The following is an 18282-nucleotide window of genomic DNA, read 5'->3' as shown; positions in this document are numbered from 1 at the left end:
AAATAGGCTTTAAATTTCAACCCTGCTCTTGAACCCTATTATATTTTTTACCATGTCTTAATGTTTAAATATTTCAGAGTTCAATGCAAACTTTAAAACAAAAATAAAACATGCATGCATGCATACAAAGGATAATGGGTAAAATGTAAAACAGATTTTCTGAACTTGTATGGAACCCTATAATTTTTCCACTTGTATTACAGATAAGCAGGTAGATTAAATATTTTTCTAGCTATAGTGCCAATGTCTCCCTCTCTCTAGGTATGAATATATGCCAACATAACACATACTTATAGCTATATCCCATTGTAGAGGATATTGTTCCATTTTCAAACATGGCAATGGTGTTTGTTACTATTAGTTCATTACAAACAATCATTCCGAGAGTTATACTAGGAGAACTTAATACCATAGCAAAGGTACTAAAGATATGAAAAGAGGACAGTTGTTGAAATGCATCATTTTTTAAATGTATCCCCACTTCCCAGCAGAAATAGCTAACAACCACTCCTTACCTGCCTAACCCCCAAAAGCAAAAAATCTAATGCACCAAAATTCAAGAAAAACAACTCTGTTCAAACCCTTAGCTAAACGGTCATTGAGCTTCTCTGTCAGATACTGTCCAGTTGTTCTGTAGGGCCCTGTGTACACTAGGAAAATAACAGATTTCTGGCAGTGGTTGTCAGCAATGGGTCCCCTCCCGGCCCTTCCTCAATGGTTGTAGACAATGGTTTAACTGCTCATATGGAGGGGATAAACCCATTTTCAGCACCATTACAGAAGTCTCAGTCACACTTTCTATAATGGTGCTGAACATAGATTTATACTAGCAGTTAATCATTTTCAACACCACTTGAGGGGGGCCTCTAACAAAACACAAACTTTTTATTCAAGAAATAAGTAAAAAAAAAAGAAGTCTAAACTTTAAACTTCCAAATGTTTTTCCCCTCTTTAAAGCACTGTGTTTCACATGGAGGGAGGTGCTGTCTTTTTGAAGTATAGTATTAAATGTCAAATTCATTAGTTACATGTCCTGAAATCATTAGGTCTTTCATTCTCAGCTAGCTTTGTTCATGATGTTTGGATTGTGTTATTTTCAGATCAAAATGGAACCACAAAGGAAATGTTGTGCTTTGTTATTGTGTATCATTTTTCTGAAGAATGACTCAGGCATTGATATTTAGGCTACTTTGAAGTCAGATATTTAAAGCGCACATCCTTAACCATAAATACACTGACTGACATATTGTGCAGATCACGGGGACATCAGAGGACCAAGCAAAAAGTAAGTAAAGGGCCTACATATTGTATATCTTCTACACAGACAGAATGGCATCTCTACTCTCATATTTCCATCAAAGTACTGAGCTGGCTGCCAAAAAAAGTGTTTCTGATGTGTCAAAAAGTGGTACAGTAAATAGCATCTTCCTCTTTTACTTTCATTTTTCATCAGTTACAACCACTTTACATTTCCCCATTTTAAAAAATGCAATTCAAGTTTGCTACTATACTTACTCTTTCTCTGTCACAATATAGCCATATTCCTCCTCCTCAGAAGACTTCACTTCTAGCTGTAGCCCTTCTCCCATCTTTTTTTGAGGTTCTTCATAGGCACTTTCATCCCGCATCAAAGAATTCTTAATCCAGTAGTGGATCTCATTCAGCTCTTTAGAGTCAGGTTCAGATTCAGTTTTCTTCTCAGCTGCCAGTTCCCTTGAGAAAGTCTCACTCTTTACATTTTCAACACCAACCTTCATTTCTTCTTCTGAGGAAGAAGAAGAATCTGAGTCTTCTGATTTCTTGGTTTCAGTCTTAAAGGACTCTTCAGAAGTAGGCTTATCCGGCAGATTTTGTGTTAATGATTTCTCATTCAAGAAGTCCATTAGTTTTAAACTCAAATTGTTCTCCTGTATTAAAAGAATAGAGCTCTTTGTAACATTAAACACATGGAGGCATAGGTCTGCTTATCACGTACAACACCTGGACCCAATCCTGCAAACCCTTACTCATGTGATTGGGACTACTAAAATAAGTGTTTGCAGGATCTGTTTATATGAAGAAAGAGTATATGTAAATATATTTACATTCCGAAAATAAAACTACAGCACAATATGAAAAGAATCTTGAAAGCTTCCACTATATTGGGAGAGTTTTTATATTGTTATAAGATTTATATGCAATGTCAAACTTAAGTGTTAACTTTAACTGTAGGACTTACATTGTTTCAAAATGAAATGTCTCTTTTCAGCTTGATAACCTTTGTTCTCTGAGACATCTTAGAACAGAATTGGGAGAATATGGCAAAAAAAGATTTCAGAAATATTTGTTTGAAAACCAAATCTCAAATTCAATATATGGTAGTATTTATAGTCCCTTATGTTTGTGTTTTGTGAATATTGATGAAAGTAAAATTTTATGCTCAAGAAAATGAGAAATGATGCAAATTACTTTTACAAATACGTATTTGCATGAGTGTTGGTACTGAAAATATCTGAATAGCTTTTTAGGAGATAGCACATCAGAAGCAGAAATAATACCATGTGACTTAGGTGTCCAATTACACTGCAGGAATAGTGAATTGTCTCTAGCAAATTGTTGTGGTAAGTAGTTTGTGAGCAATCCATAGGCTGTGATTTGATCAAAGAACTGATATGTCTAATGAAGTCAAATAATAAACAAATTCGTAAAATCAAGGCATATTCATGGAAAACTCACAGAGGGGGCTATGTTCATTACATAAATTTTTGCTATATCTAGGGCTATCCCAGAGAGGGGTGCCTGGTTGCTTATAAACCCCATCTGAAGTTCTTTTGTGTAGAGCTGTTTTCCATTCTGTCACCTCTCCTATTCAAAGTGTTGCTGAAAGATCTGTTTGTGGAATAGCCCACTGGTGAAACAGCAAGTGCAGCACTTTGTTCTTCAGAGCAATTTTGTGTGGATGGTTGAAATTCCAGCTGAACTGGTTCACTAGTGTATTCTTCTTGCCTGGTATATGACAGCTGTTGGTGAGACCTGGTTATAAACACATCATGGATGGCTTCTTGACACACTAAGGTAGATCTAGCTACAACCTGACAGTTGACATAGTACATTGCATAGAATTTCTCACTTTGGTTTGCCAAAACTCTTCTCTGAGTTAATTTTTCTAAAAAAAGAATCAAGGATACTCAAAAGAACTAGTGAATGAATTAAGTGCCCAAGTTCTGAGCCAAGGCTCACAAAAATATCCTCAAATTTGCTGCTTAGCTGAGGTCCCAAGCCTGGTGTCACAGTTTGGGGCCAATTTGTCTTTCGGATCCTGGTTTTTCTGTCCAGAAGAGGATGAGCCTTGAAAATCTCTCCTCTCATGTTCATCAGTTTGAGCAGATTTTATCCCTGCATGGGGAGGTGAAAGGGTGATGATACAGAAACCCAATTAATGGAAGTCAATTTTGAATCCTTGAGATTTAAGGTCTCATCGTTTTTCCTGCTAAAATGTTTCCTCAGACAGAGCCTCTTTACTCACATTCCATCTCAGCAGGAGATGTCACCTGAGTCACTATTGCTAAGATTCCCCAGATTTGAGATTTGTGGGACCTGTAAAAGGATATTTTCAATGAGATTCCTCAGTGCTTGAATTCAATTCCTGTGGGAGCCTGAGTTTGTCTGACATTCAGGATCTATTCCCAAGCTTTTGTTTGAGAGGATACTAAACTGAGATATTTTTCTTCTGGTTCGCAGTTTAGTTAAATTTTAATTAAACATCTATTCAACTTATGTACATTATGTATAAATCAGAGTGGGTACATTTTGTAAATAAATAAGAATTATATCAATTTGAATGTTTTATTTTATGCCTCAAAATAAAACTATAGAGAAATAATTACTGACATGATAGTGTGAAATATTTGGTTTAACAAACTTTACTTTACCTTTTTATCAGCTCTAGCATCTTCTTCATGTCCTCCATTATCTGTAAGACATAAACAGGGTATACATGTAGTTATAAAATACAGAACTTTGTTTTTAAAACACAGACTACTCATGGACTACTCTACTTTTTTAATGATAGCTTCTTTACTAGAGATTAAACATTAAGATGATCTCGTGAAAGGATAAAGTAAAAAGCGTAGTTCAGTTTTGTTCTTTTAGCTGCATTTGGACAGCAAACTAACGCAATGTCAATAGAAACAGCACAATTACAGTCAAATTAGCAGTGTATTATGCTAACTACTGCAGTGGTATTGCTTATCATTTTACCACTGTTTACCAAAGCCTCAGAAAAAAAATCAATAAAATGACTCTAGCTAGAAGCAATATCATAATTATATACATAAACAAACAGCAGCAATGTATTCATTGTGCACGCGCTTTTTGGTTGACAGATGCTGACATGACTATGTTATTATGAAGGAACAAAAAAGAACTTATTTTTGTCCATGCTGCAGAGACTTCAGAAATGAATCACCATTCTGCAGTTAAATTATAGTCAGACTTTGCAATCACATCACTGTCTGAAGTCAATGATTCTTGTTTTGAAAAACATTAAGAATTATATCTCAGTAATTTGTCCCAGTGTGACTCAGGACAAACCCATAGGACTGTTTCATTTTAAACCAGACACAGTAGTGATCATAAAAAAAAATAATAATTTCCCTAAATCCATATTAGAAGGAATTTGGGCTATACTTCTGCTGACAAGAGTTCTGTTCCCATTAATAAATAAATAAACAAACAAATAAAAGATAGTAACTTAAAAGTCAACGTTTGCCACAAAATACCACACAGCGTTGGTATCTGAGATACTGCAGCATGTCCTACCATACGAGAGGGGTAAGTAAAAACTGTAATATATCATATCTTTCTGCATAGTAAATGTAGAGTTTTTAATGAAAATCACAGTAGCTGGATTACTGATTACTGGACCACCAAAAATCTGTGTTCAAACACAACCAAATAAATATAGTGAATCTCCTTAGTTTCCTGAGCAGGAAGAGGAAGAAGTTGCTTGTATATATTTGCTTGTCTGAGAGTTTTGTCTGCATGCAATTACGGTACATGAAAATATGATTACTTGTAAAGCAAAATGGGGTAAATGTTTTTGCTTTATCATTCATATATTTAAAAACAAGATTCTGGGAATAAAAAGAATTCTTTTTATTATCATTTTGTTTAAACATCTCATTGTCAAGAATGAGAAATTAGGCCTAATAACATAGAACAGTTTACCTTTTATCCTGTTTATGGAGCCTGAAGATCCAGAGCTCACAAATAGCCACATTTACCTTGCATACATGTCTACATTGTAAAAAGCAAATTTGAAGACTGAAACCTTCCCGACCTCTGCCAAAAAATACAAAAACTCTCCCTCCCTGTCTTCTTTAAAAATCAATGAATAAGAGAGACCATACTACTGCAGTTAAAATAAAGAGGAAAATGACTGTAAATTGCTTTTTGTCATGTTTATCTTTTTGGTCTAGTACCTTGTATATTAAAATCGGCATCCATTAGTCCAGTCTCATAATCTGCTCCTCCCTGTGCATCCACTTCCTTGACTTCTGCTTTTGCTGTCTCTCCTTCAAACTTTCCAGCTCCATTTTGCTTTTCTTCTGCTACATCAACAACTTGAATGGCGTCAGCAATAATATCAGCCATCTCATCAAGCTCCAGTGGGCTAAGATTATCCACGTTCACCTTGTGTTTCTTCAGGTCTTTCAATATATCCTGAATAAATTTTTCTGAGTCAAAAAAAAAAAATCACCAACATGATCACTGGATTTATTTACATGCAAGAGAGAAACATTGTGCAAGTGTTATATGCTTATAATATTTTCAGGAAAATGTAAGACATCTTTTCCACTTACAGAAAAAATATAATAGCACACCCAAAGGCTGGATTTGGTGAGCCCTATCATACTCTGATGACAGATGACTGCCTTGCACAGGAGGTGCACTTTGTTTCAGAAAGCAGGCTTCCAATTCAGTGCACGACCAGCTTGTGACAGATGCTGAAGGATAGAAGTCAGTATGGCTTCGTTAGCTGCACTCACGTCTCTAGCACAAAATTGTTGCTGTTTTTCTTTGCACCAAGAATCATCACACTTTTCCAATCTAAACTGACTTAACGTGACCTAAAGTGACTTGACAATAGTAGTCAATTAAGATAACTGTTAAGGTAGCTTGATGGTTATTTATTTGATTACATTAAAATAGCACAGGCATGATGACTACAATTACATGTAGGGAATATTGTGTCAGCTGGTGTATGATTCAGCTCTATCCACCATTCTATGAATCCATCGTTGAGCCATATTTTATATTATAAGTCTTGTCTAGTCAATAAGTTGTATAGGTATCATTACTGAAGTAAGAGATAGCTAAGGATAAGGATTTTGGATAAACACACTTTCTGGTGTGATTATTTATTTATATATTTGTGAAATTTTTAAATACGGGAAGTAGCTAAAACATTATTAAAAATTTTGGAACGGGGAAAGACATGTAGAATAAGCTCCCCTCCTACGACTGAGATATTTATATTTATCTACCACTACAATCACAACTGTAACAGCCCAATGAGCATCCAAAAAAAAGAGCTTTTATTTGACTGTCCACTCACACTTCATTGCCACTGGGCTGAGTACTCTGCAGACCTTATCCAAATCTCCCTTGGAGATGCCTCACTTAATTAAAGGTTTCCTATGGTCTCAGAAACCATTTTTCAGCCACATGATCTCTTTTGTGCTTATCAATACTGACTACTAATTCACCAGTTCACCTGAAGAAGAGCTCTGTGTAAGCTTGTCTCTTTCACCAACAAAAGTTCGTCCAATAAAAGATAATACCTCACCCACTCCTCACTAATTCACTATACAGTTTGCTACCATGCATCTGTGTCTCTCTGTTTACAAAGCAGGTATTTTTAGGTCTGTAGTGTCAGGTAGGAAAAACAACAACATAGAAACATTGATATCTCAAAAAAGGGTTATAAATTGCTTTTAAAAGTTGTGTTGAAAAGTATATTCTATGCCTCCAAACAAGATGAAAGCAGCCCATTGAGGTGGCTAGTGTGTATTCCTTGCACTAATGAAAGAACCTGTGCAGTAAGGTTCTATTCAAAGTAAGTCAATTTGGTAGAATTGGGAGCTATATTTGAAGTGTGCTGCATAATACTGTACAACTGTTACACATGTTTGGCTTATCGTTTACTACTGGCCTCCACTGACCATTAGGAAATGAATATCTCACGTCAGTGTTTCCCAAACTTGGGACGCCGCTTGTTCAGGGAAAGCCCCTGGCGGGCCGGGCCGGTTTGTTTACCTGACACGTCCGCAGGTTCGGCTAATCGTGGCTCCACTGGCCACGGTTCACCGCTGCAGGCCAACGGGGGCTGCGGGAAGTGGCGGCCAGCAGCGACGACCGTCACCAGTGATCAAAAACCAGTAAAAAAATGATTAAATGCCTTTCTTCAATTGGGTATTCTAAAAGAACAGATGAATCTAGGTTTCTCTGCATGGGCATGCAGAAATCAAAAAAGCTTTAGTCAGACTTAGCCAGGATGAATCCCAGAAGCCTTCTGCAAGATTAGAAGCTCAACAGTTAGCTCAGAAGATGAGCCATTAAAAAAAACACACTAAGGATGATAATGTGGGATACTATACTGCACACATTTAATAATACTAGCAAATCAATGCAATTGCCAAATTTCAGTTTAGGCATTAGTTCTGGGTTGTGCACTGTTTGTATAGCTAGATGAAAATGATCAGGAACAACAGGCAAAATAATGAAGAGGAAGCAAATAAACCAAATAGGGAAGAATGGACTAAATGTCCGTTGCAACCCAAAACAAAAAAAGCTTTTCAGGTATGTTGATATATATATACATGGCAAATCATAGTACAAAAGAGTATGTTTGAAACACCATGTATGATTGCATGACCTCAGTGAATCTATAAAAAGAACAGTGGAAACCTAAAACAAAATCAGTGACTGTTTTCCAGTAGTTTTTGATCATGAATACATGTGTAATCTCTGGACCATCAAGATTTTGAAGGTTTCATGACCATTTTATGTATTTTCTGCACCTTTCCCCAAAGAGAAAAGTGAAATTTACAAATTGTTATCAACTCTTTCTATCATATAGATTACACTAAGAATCTACTTCTGCCTTTCTAGCATACACATAAATACTGAATGCTAATTTTCAGCACTCAAAAGAGTTAGAAGCCACCTCCATAGTACAATGAGCAAACTCAACTCAGGGACTTTGACCTCCTAGACATAAAAAGTCATTGTACCAAAAAATTAGACTTAGGGTAACATTTTCTAAAATGCCTCAGAAGCCTAAGTCTCATTTTAAAAAGTGATTTAGGCACTTAGAAGCTCACGTCTCACTGAAAGTAAACATGATTTAGGCTTCTAAATCCTAGCAAAAAGTGTGTAGGGTTTATTTCATTGAACAAAAAAGAGTATAAAGTATGTTCATTTAATTAAGATAAACAACATAAGTCAGGACAGTGGTAACATCATGTAGTTTAAGTTCTTGCTGTAAACTGGGGAAGTCAGGGGGTTTCCAAGTTCAAACTGGCGTTGGGCCCCAGAAGACTTTAATCTCTGTCTGTCCAGGATTAGGTTCTACTCCATACAGATCCTGACCAGCCATGACATTCAGATCCAGACCCAAATTTCCCCCTAAAGTTGAGATCCAAGATTTTGGTTCAGACCACATCTAATTAAAAATGTTATATAAATGTAACATTATTGTATTTTTCTAAAGAGCAGTTTAATGTCCTCACATCAGAACCAGCTGCCAAATCAGCAACTGAGTTACTGAACAACAAGCTGACAACATAATCTTGTCATTTCAATTTCACTTTACTTTTTTCAAGCTCTCTTCTTTTCTTTGTATCTGTTATCTGGCAAAGTCTTATCTCCTTAGTCCACTTCCATAGGTTCATAGCTGATAACAAAGCACAGTCTCAACTGAAAAATGGAAATAAGGGCAAGAGAAATCACACAAGAGAATATGAATGGCCACAGGCCCTGCTCCAGATTCCACTAACAGGCTCTCTGCAGGTCCTTCTGGTTCACGGAATAAACCAGAGTACGAGAAGCTTCCTGCCTCCCTGTGATGCTGCTATTCCTGATCTAGCCAATGTCACCAGGAAACTGCCCATCAAAAAGAACAACTCCTGAAAAACAGCATCATGCCAGTGCTGACTTCAAACTTGACAAAAACTAGGCATTACAGTACTGTATGCCACCATTATTGAACCACTACTGTCTTACCTATTAAAAAACCAGAAGAGTTGCAGAGCAGAGCCAGTGCAGAGGAACTTGAGGAATGTGATGTGTTTAAGTATGCCAAAAGGAGCACCAGCAGAAGTCTATCCAGACGGTCAATACAAGCTGGTGAAAATGATTTGCTTTGTAAAAAGGTCTGGGGAGAGAGCTTGTGTATCTACCTTGGACTAATAAATATGCTGTTAAGTAAGTGTTTTTGTTTATTTTAAATATGGATGTTTTCCCACTTGTGCTGGCACACAGCCATTCTTGTATATCATTTTCAGCTGATAAGATGAGAAGCCCATTTGAAATACAATAAGGGGAATTTCTAGATCTCTGTGTTGGGTCCTGTATTTATTGAAAAACTCTTTTGGGAATTTCAGTTAGTTCCTATGAATTTCCTAAAACAAGGAAGAAGAGGGTCAGAAGTTAGTGGATATTGTAATACGGCAGGTAGCATATGTGTGTGCATGCATGTCTGTGCACGTGTAAACTTCAGGGTGCCCATATCACTCTTCCTCTCCCCAGTACTGGATAGAATCAGAATAGGGAACGCTGAACTATCTCAAGGAGGCCATGCATTACTAACAAAAATCTCCTTTACCTCGAGCTGGAGGATTTGAGATCTATCCCTGCTATTGCTGTGGAATTCTAAGGGACCAGCATCCTGACAAACAGTAAACATTAGGTTTTCATATATTTATTATAATACTGATTTCACCAGTGAATTCACCTGAGAAACAGCTGGTTGGTGACCATGACATAGGATGCTTGGGGTATTTTCAAAAGGTTTTTTGCACTTTAAACAAGAAAACTTTATTTTTATTCATAAAAATCCCTGTGAATGCCTCACTTGGGCTTAGGCAGGGGAGCCTGAAAATGTAATGATTCATGAATCAAACTAGTCTGGACAAAGCTGGGCTCAGTTGCACATCGACTTGTGCAGTTGGCAGGTTTTTACTTTAACAATTGGAGTTTGTCTCGAAAGCCAGTGCCTGCTCAGATCACACCACTCCTGGGCACCCTCTGTCTTTCACACCTGTTAGTTATGAGTGGTTTAAGAACATTCCCAGGCATTTTCCTGTGCATGAGTGTCTCCCTCCTGCTCCCTAGTTAACCTCCTCTTGTTCCCCACCAACTCTCACTGATGATCTGCTCGAGGCATTCTGTGTTGTTCTGCCAGACTTATTCTCTTCCTTTCCGACTTCTGAAACATGTGGCCAGAGTAGGGACACAAGCTCAAGTCACTGTCCTGTGCTCTGTTTAATATGTGAGCACTTCTGTGGTTGGCACTTTGACCACGTATGTTAGGAAAAATAGGGAATGCTGATGATTTGACTGACTGAAGAAGAAGAATGGGCTGGTAGCTTGCACATGTACAGAAAGGCCACACAACCAGCAAGATTAGAGGAAGATTAGGAGCAGGGGGAGATGGCAGATTCAGAGGAGAAAGGGGAAAAACAAGAGAAGAAACAAAATCTCTCCACAGATATACAACTATTGCCCTCAGTGCAAATCTTCTGTGTAGACTTTAAGGTCAGAAGGGACCATCGTGATCACTTACTCTGAACTTCTGCACACTGCAGGCCACAGAACCTCACCTACCAACTCCTGAAATAGACCTCTTACTGAGTTACTGAAGCCCTCAAATCATGGTTTAAAGACTTCAAGTTACAGAGAATCCATCATTTACACTAGTTTAAACATGCAAGTGATTCATGTCCCATGCTGCAGAGGAAGGTAAAACCCCCCAGGGTCTGTGGCAATCTGACCTGGGGGAAAATTCCTTCCTGAGCCCAAAGATGGCGAGCAGTTAGATCCAGAGCATGTGGGCAAGACTCACCAGACAGATACCTGGGAAAGAATTCTCTGTAGTAACTCAGAGCCCTCCACATCTAGTGTCCCATTTCCAGCAGTTGGGGATTTTTGCTAATGGCAGTTGCCAACGGGCCACATGCCATTGTAGGCAATCTCATCATACCATTCCATCCGTAAATTTATCAAGCTCAGTCTTGAAGCCAGTTAGATTTTTTTTCCCCCACTGCTCCCCTTGGAGGCTGTTCCAGCACTTCACTCCTCTGACAGTTAGAATCCTTCACCTAATGTCAAACCTAAACTTGTTGATGGTGAGTTTATAGCCATTTGTTCTTGTGTCCTCACTGGCGCTTAACTTAAATAACTCCTCTCCCTCTCTTGTATTTATCCCTCTGATGAATTTATAGAGAGCAATCATATCATTAGGCTAAACCTCTGGCTGGATTTTGGCAGTTTGCTACAGGCAGGAAAGCTGCTCAGATTGGCAGATTCAGTCCCTGTCCATCATTTCTAACAACTGCTACTTTATACTGTGAATATACTGATGTGTTACCTTATGTGTATCTAAAAGGACTAATAAATGACTCAAAGAAGCAAAAAAAAAAAATCAACAATACTACTGATTCTTCACATGAATCGTTTCAGGACATTTAATAAGTTCATATAACTGCATATATAAAAGCAAGCTAGCAAAACTGTACCTTACTACAGGATACGTTATGCATGTGAAAGTCAAAGAAGCACAATCCAATGAATTTTGAAACATGTTATTCACTGTAAGCATTAAATATGCTTGTTGCCTATCGACTCCTGCTAGGAAAGGTGAAGTGGAACAGTTGGAGGACAGTATAACCAGTATGGGCCTATTTTCCTTTGAGTGTAGCCGCAAAACCATGCAACCTGTGCCTACAGTGCCATCTGGATTTGATTTACATTACAGTTTGTTCTTTGAAACCTATAATCCCTCGAGGTACCATACCAAGACTGCTTTCACTTTGGGCATCCATTGGACTGCAGATATTGTCTGCCTTCAGACAAAAAGCCAAAGTTTCAGCAATTTTGTGTTTCAAAAGCAAACAAATGAGAAAAAACTTTGTTGGTAATGTAAACTAGGGAAGGGACTCATGAAAGCCCTTTTCTACATGGTCAGATGGGGATCAGCTGGAATTAAGGTAGAAAGAGCAGCTGCAAGGCATCAAATCCATATGCATAGCTGAGCATGAGGGATTGATTCATTGATTTGGCAGGCACTCTGAACTGCAACAGTAACATCAATACTTGGTTTAGTTCAGACAAATGTTCAAGTGGATGCACACTTCTTTCCAAACTCTCCCTACCCTCAAGCCATGTAAGGAAGATACAGGTTGACTCATGAAGCACCACTGAAATAAATCACAAGATCCCATGACATGTTACACTATGATTGTTAAGTATCTGTTAAGCCATATGAATATGAATAAAACAAATTCATAAAAATCATGATCTGCTCATGAACAGTTAGCAAATAGAAAAAAAGGTCAAATTTGGCAAATAATTGTTTGCAATTGATAGTTCAGCCAATTCCAGCTGAAACCCTCATCCTCCTGCTTCCCCATATCTCAGGTCTTCGTGAACTGACAACCTGCTCCTCTTCACATGCAGTATTCCAGAGTTTATATGATTGAGTATATTTCAGTAATTATTCTCCTTTTGCTAACTTTTCATTTTATCCAGGGTCCTCCAATTTACAGCTAAATAAAGAAAACAGAAGACCAAAAACAAAGAGACAGTTCTACCTAAATACTGTGCAATGTGACAGATGTGCATGAAAGCTGATTTGAGTACAAATGGATTCCAACAGTTAGTTATTGTTTATAAAGTGTTTTGAAAATGTAGAGTTATATAAGTGCTAGGTATTATGGAATGCAGTACATTTTTCACATGCATAAGGGGAGGATGTGTTGAAGGACGTGGGAAGCAGTATGTAGGGAAGGAATGGTTAGATTTGGGCTGTTACGGTTGTGATTGTAGTGGTAGATAAATATAAATATCTCAGTCGTAGGAGGGGAACTTATTCTACATGATGATTTTAATGCTTATAAAATCTATTATAATCTTTGCAAACATGCCTAGAACACATGATGGAAGCTTCACAGATGATAAAATAAATAAATAAATAAATAAAAATCTTACCGTCCACTGCATTCAGAGGATCTTTAGGATCACCCTGAGGAGAAGCAGATTTATAACTCAGCATCTCTGAACTTGGTCCCAGCACTACAGCTCCAGGTCTCTGCAGGAATGGCTGATTCATTTTAAAGTCTTCTGTCTCTTCTTTGGCAAAGGTTCCATCAAAATGGCCAGTCTGAGATGAACGGAACCTATTTGCATAGAGGTGAGACCATTTAGTCCTGCCAATGGAGCTTTTATCATTGTTCCGTGCTGCCATCTTTTGAGCGACATAGGCACGTAGTGCAGAAATCAGAGCATTTCTGTCAAGTTCTGCATCTGACTCTGGCGGGAAGCTGTCCAGCTGAGGTTGATTGAAGGTCCTCAATGCAAGATTCTCAGCAGACTTTTGCTGGGTCAAAGCAGGTGCTTGTCCTTTGGACTTCTGCATCATGTAGTCTATAATGAGGTCAGGCTGGATGTTATCCTGGAGTGAAAAAAATTAGGTTAGGCCATTATTGCAATGTATCGTGCATTATAACGCTTACTTGTTGTTCAGGAACATAGAGTCATAGAAGTGTAGGACTGAAAGGGACCTCAAGAGGTCATCTAATCCAGTCCCCTGCACTCAAGGCAGGACTATGTAATAACTAAACCACTCCTAACAGGTGTCTGTCTAACCTGTTTTAAAAGCCTCCAGTGATGGAGATTCTGCAACCTCCTCGACAATTTGTTCCAGTGCTTAACTACCCTGATAGTTAGGAAGTTTTTCCTAATGTCCATCCTAAACTGACCTTGCTGCAATTTAAGCCTTTTGCTTCTTGTCCTATCCTCAGAGGTTAAGGAGAACAATTTTTCTTCCTCCTCCATGTAACAACTTTCTTTATGTATTTGAAAATTGTTATGTCCCCTCTCAGTCTTCTCTTCTCCAGACTAAACAAACCCAATTTTTTCAATCTTCCCTCATAGATTATGTTTTCAGCATCAGACCTTTCATTATTTTTGTTGCTCTTCTCTGGACTTTCCCCAACTTGTTCATATCTTTTCTGAAATGTGATGCCCAGAACTGGACACAGTACACCAGCTGAGGCCTTGTCAGCACGGAATAAAAGGGAAGAATTACATGGGCACACATTCCATTGTATTTTAATGCTAGGCAAAATTAATCAAGAAATCAGAATCTGCCACATAACCTTCCGACCAATGTGCAAACTCGGGTACACTTGAAGGATTGCTTTAAAAAGACACTATATTTTGTTACTTATGTTACTAATATCACTTTAGATTATTACAGGTGAGAAAATCATAAAATTCAATTGGCTTGCAATTATGTATGCTCTTTTTATACTGATCTGGACAAAGAAAATCCAATGAAGTCCATTCTCCTTTTGTTTTTATTCATTTCAGTTTCAGAATCTCAGTGCTGCAATGACTGGGTTTCAGACATTGCAGAACAATGTCTATTTGTTTAAAAATAACTGTTTTCATTGAATTTTTAAAATTTCGGTTTTTTAATTAAATTTTAGTAGTTGGTATTCCTTTTTAAACTACAGATGACACTTACAATAATAAGCTGACTCCTCTAATTTCACATTTAGTATAATTAAATGTTAAAAACATCTTTGTTAAGATCAAGTGTTTTCCCTCTAAAGGGTACTCATGACCTGAAGACAGGCTTATCAGTAACCAACCCGTTCTTCCCCCCCCACACCAAAAATAAAACCTAACACTTATGCAACATCTTTCATTTTAAGGGACCACTAAATACTTTACAAACTTAAATTGCCATATTTAGGTTGTAAAATCTTATTTAGATTATCAACTCTTTGAGACAGGGACTGTTTCATAACCTGTACAGTGCTTTGCACAATGGGACCCTGATCTCAACTGACTTTCTAGGTGTTACTGTAATATAAATAAATACTAACCACAACAATAATATACAGTATTGGAATAGTTTGAATATATAGTATGCTGATCATTTTGGTCCCTAATGACATGAAACCCGGCAGATGTGCAGTGTTGCTATGCACTGTTAAAACAACAGTTTAAAACAGGAAATGTAACATTCTGAATCTAGATTGCAGAGAAATATATACTTCTCAGGAATGCAAATTGCTAGAATGTCATTACACAAATTGGAATTGGGCCAGAAGACCAGTATTAACACACCTCCTCTCAGTCTCCATAAAGATGAAAGAGGTCAGGAGTGGACCTTACGAGTTCAGAAGATGAAAGAATGAACTTCAACTTTTATCCAGTTCTTCATTTGGGGGCCATTATTTTATTCTTCCCCACAAGTAACTTTAACCCCCCCCCCCCCCCCCCCGGCCTCCATTAGAGAGATGATTTTGCAACATCTTTCCTTTGCCAAGAAGCAGATTCCCCCTCAGAGTAATAGTCACTCCATGAATTTTCTACAATGGTTTATGTTCATAGAGAGTGGAGAGCTATAATCTCCTTTGTCAGCAAAGAAAGTGCATTTGAGTTCCATGTCTGTGGCACACTAGCACATGCAGATTTACCTTTGAGCTTTACCTCTTGAACAGACAATGGCTACGCATTTAGCTGATGCTGAACCTCTGGGCTAATCACAGAATCATAGAAATATCATGCTGAAGGGACCTCAAGAGGTCATCTAGTCCAGCCCTGCGCTGAGGCAGAACCAAGTATAGCTAAACCATCCCAACAGGTGTTTGTCTAACCTGTCCTTAAAAACCTCCAATGATGAGCATTCCACAACCTCCCTTGGAAGCCTATTCCAGTACTTGACTATCCTTATAGTTAGAAATTTTTTCCTAATATCTAACTTAAACCTCCCTTGATGCTGATTAAGCCTCTTTCTTCGTAGTGGAGTAGAGTCTCTCGTAGGGAAAATAGCTTCTGGCTAATACACACTATTGGATGTTCTTCCCCTTAGAAGTCCTGGGACAACACCACCCCTTGCTCCACATCTCAAGCATCCATGTGGAGTATGAACAGTTGGGTGAAGTCATGGTGGAAGAGGACTGGTACTTTGCTCAGAAGATCTTTCAAGATCCTGAAGGCTTTGTCACAGGCCTCAGACCAGCAACTTTCTTGGGGCTAGAGTTCTTAACTAACTGAGGGTGCTGCTATCATGACGAATCTAGGTATGAATCATCTATAATATCCAGCCAGGCCCCAAAAACATGTAACTTGTTTCTTTGTTGATGGAATAGGGCAATTGCTCAAGGCCTGGTATTTCTCAATCAGAGGTCAAGTTTGCCCCTCCTGACAATTATGTCCCAGGTATGTTACCTCATGAAATTCCAGCCAGCACTTGGCCTGGTTTTCCATGAGGCTGGCTTGCTTGAGGGCCTGTAGGACCACCAAAATATGCTCAAGGTATCTTTCTCAATTACAACTATGAATGACTATATTGTCTATGGAGGCCACTCCATACTGGGCTGTGTGATCACAGAACCATGTCCATCAGTCACTGGAAGGTGGCCACGGTACCATGAGGCTGAAGGGCACAGTCCTGAACTGGTACAGTCCAAAAGGGGTTGCAAAGACCTTTTTCATCAAAATCCCTTGGTTAAGGGAATCTACCAGCAGATCTTGATCACATCTAAGGTCTAGATAAGCTTCTCTGCCCCCAACCACTCCAGCAACTCATCAACTTGGGGCATGGGATGTGTGTCAAACATGGATATCCCATTCACTTTCCTCAAGTCAATGCAAAACCAAGTCATCCCAAGCCTTGGGCACCAAGACAATGAGTCTCCGCCACCCACTGTGAAATTCGTCTACTATCCCTAGGTCATCATCACCTAAAGCTCCCAAATGTACTAGATTCCACACCTTCCCGGACAGAAGATGGTGGCTCTCACTGACTCTCCATCCAGGCACCTTTGTGGTGTGGTGAAAAAACAAACAGGTTCATCCAGGTCATGATGAGATCACAGAAGGAAGAGATTAGGCCACTTGCAATATCTGAGTCAGTTGGGGTTCCAATAGCCTTCCCTGCAAGGAAATTGTGTCCGGGTCTTAGCACAGTGGAGCCTGGGGGCCAGGTCTGGATTTGGTGTTGGGTGTTAGGAAGGTGTTAAGAATAAGGTCTCACAGTCCCACCGTACCCTCAAAGACTTATATGGTAAATCTGGGTTTCTTTCCTCTTCCTGGACTACTATATCTCGTAATGCACTCATCCCTCCGGCATGCCATTTTAGTCATTAACTTTGACTGTTACCTGGGCAACAACAGCAGTACCTGTTGCCAGGGTGGAATTCACATGAGCCGGTGCCCTATTATAGGCTTGCTCAAGACAGTTCAAGGCCTTTAAGAGATTTTCCTTCACAAAGTCCTGAGTGTCTCTCATAGCTGGAGAATGTACTGCACTACGCTGGTGCCTATGGGCTCCTGATTCTCCCAGGTACCTTGAATTAGGTCTAGAATCCCCCCAGGTTATTTACCATATAACAACCTGACAGGCAAGAACCCCATTAAGGCCTGAGGAATCACGCATCTGCAAATTAGAGTGGTGGATCCCAATGGAAAGGGTCCTCCACCATAAACTTTCTCAGCAGCCCTTTTAGGGTCCCATTGAAGCATTCAAGTAGGTATCTATTTGTGGGCAGTGAATGGATGTTCTCTGAGATTTGATTTTCAGTAGCTTACACAAATTCTTCCTCAGTTGTGACATGAAGTTCATTCCTTGGTCCATTACTATTTATTTTAGGATCTCTACCTTCACAAAGACCTTCATAAGTTCCATGGTTGGCACATTAGTTGTGCAAAGTGGAATAGCCTTCGGGTACTGTGTTACATAATCCATGATCTCCAGTATGTGTTGGTGTCCGTTTGCATTCCTCTCTAGTGGTCCAATCAAATCCATGCCAGTCCTCTCAAACGGGATGTCTAAAACCAGCATTGGTACAAGGCGGGCCTTTAGAGAACTCTTGGGTCCTGCTAACTGACACTCCAGGCAGGACACACAGTAATCCCTCACCTCTTTATAGATGTCTGGCCAATAGAACCAACTAGTAATTCTTTCAAGGGTTTTCTCCCTTCCCAGGTGGCCGGTGCACAATA

General features: G+C 38.9%; 1 protein-coding gene across 6 annotated transcripts in view; it reads right to left on the bottom strand.

Annotated features, from left to right (window-relative positions):
* Positions 1-18282, bottom strand: part of PTPRN2 (protein tyrosine phosphatase receptor type N2) — a 1070187-nt gene that overhangs the window by 600692 nt on the left and 451213 nt on the right. For all 6 annotated transcript variants that reach the window (XM_048837619.2, XM_048837620.2, XM_048837615.2 and 3 more), the window contains 4 exons: positions 13252-13714; positions 5463-5717; positions 3912-3952; positions 1516-1907 (listed from right to left, as the gene is read on the bottom strand). In XM_048837619.2, the coding sequence (XP_048693576.1) occupies positions 1516-1907; positions 3912-3952; positions 5463-5717; positions 13252-13714 (1151 nt within the window). The remainder of the gene's footprint in view (positions 1-1515; positions 1908-3911; positions 3953-5462; positions 5718-13251; positions 13715-18282) is intronic.

The sequence above is a fragment of the Caretta caretta genome, chromosome 2 (assembly GCF_965140235.1).
Source record: "Caretta caretta isolate rCarCar2 chromosome 2, rCarCar1.hap1, whole genome shotgun sequence".
Taxonomy (NCBI): domain Eukaryota; kingdom Metazoa; phylum Chordata; order Testudines; family Cheloniidae; genus Caretta; species Caretta caretta.
This window is presented reverse-complemented; position numbering and strand designations above follow the sequence as displayed.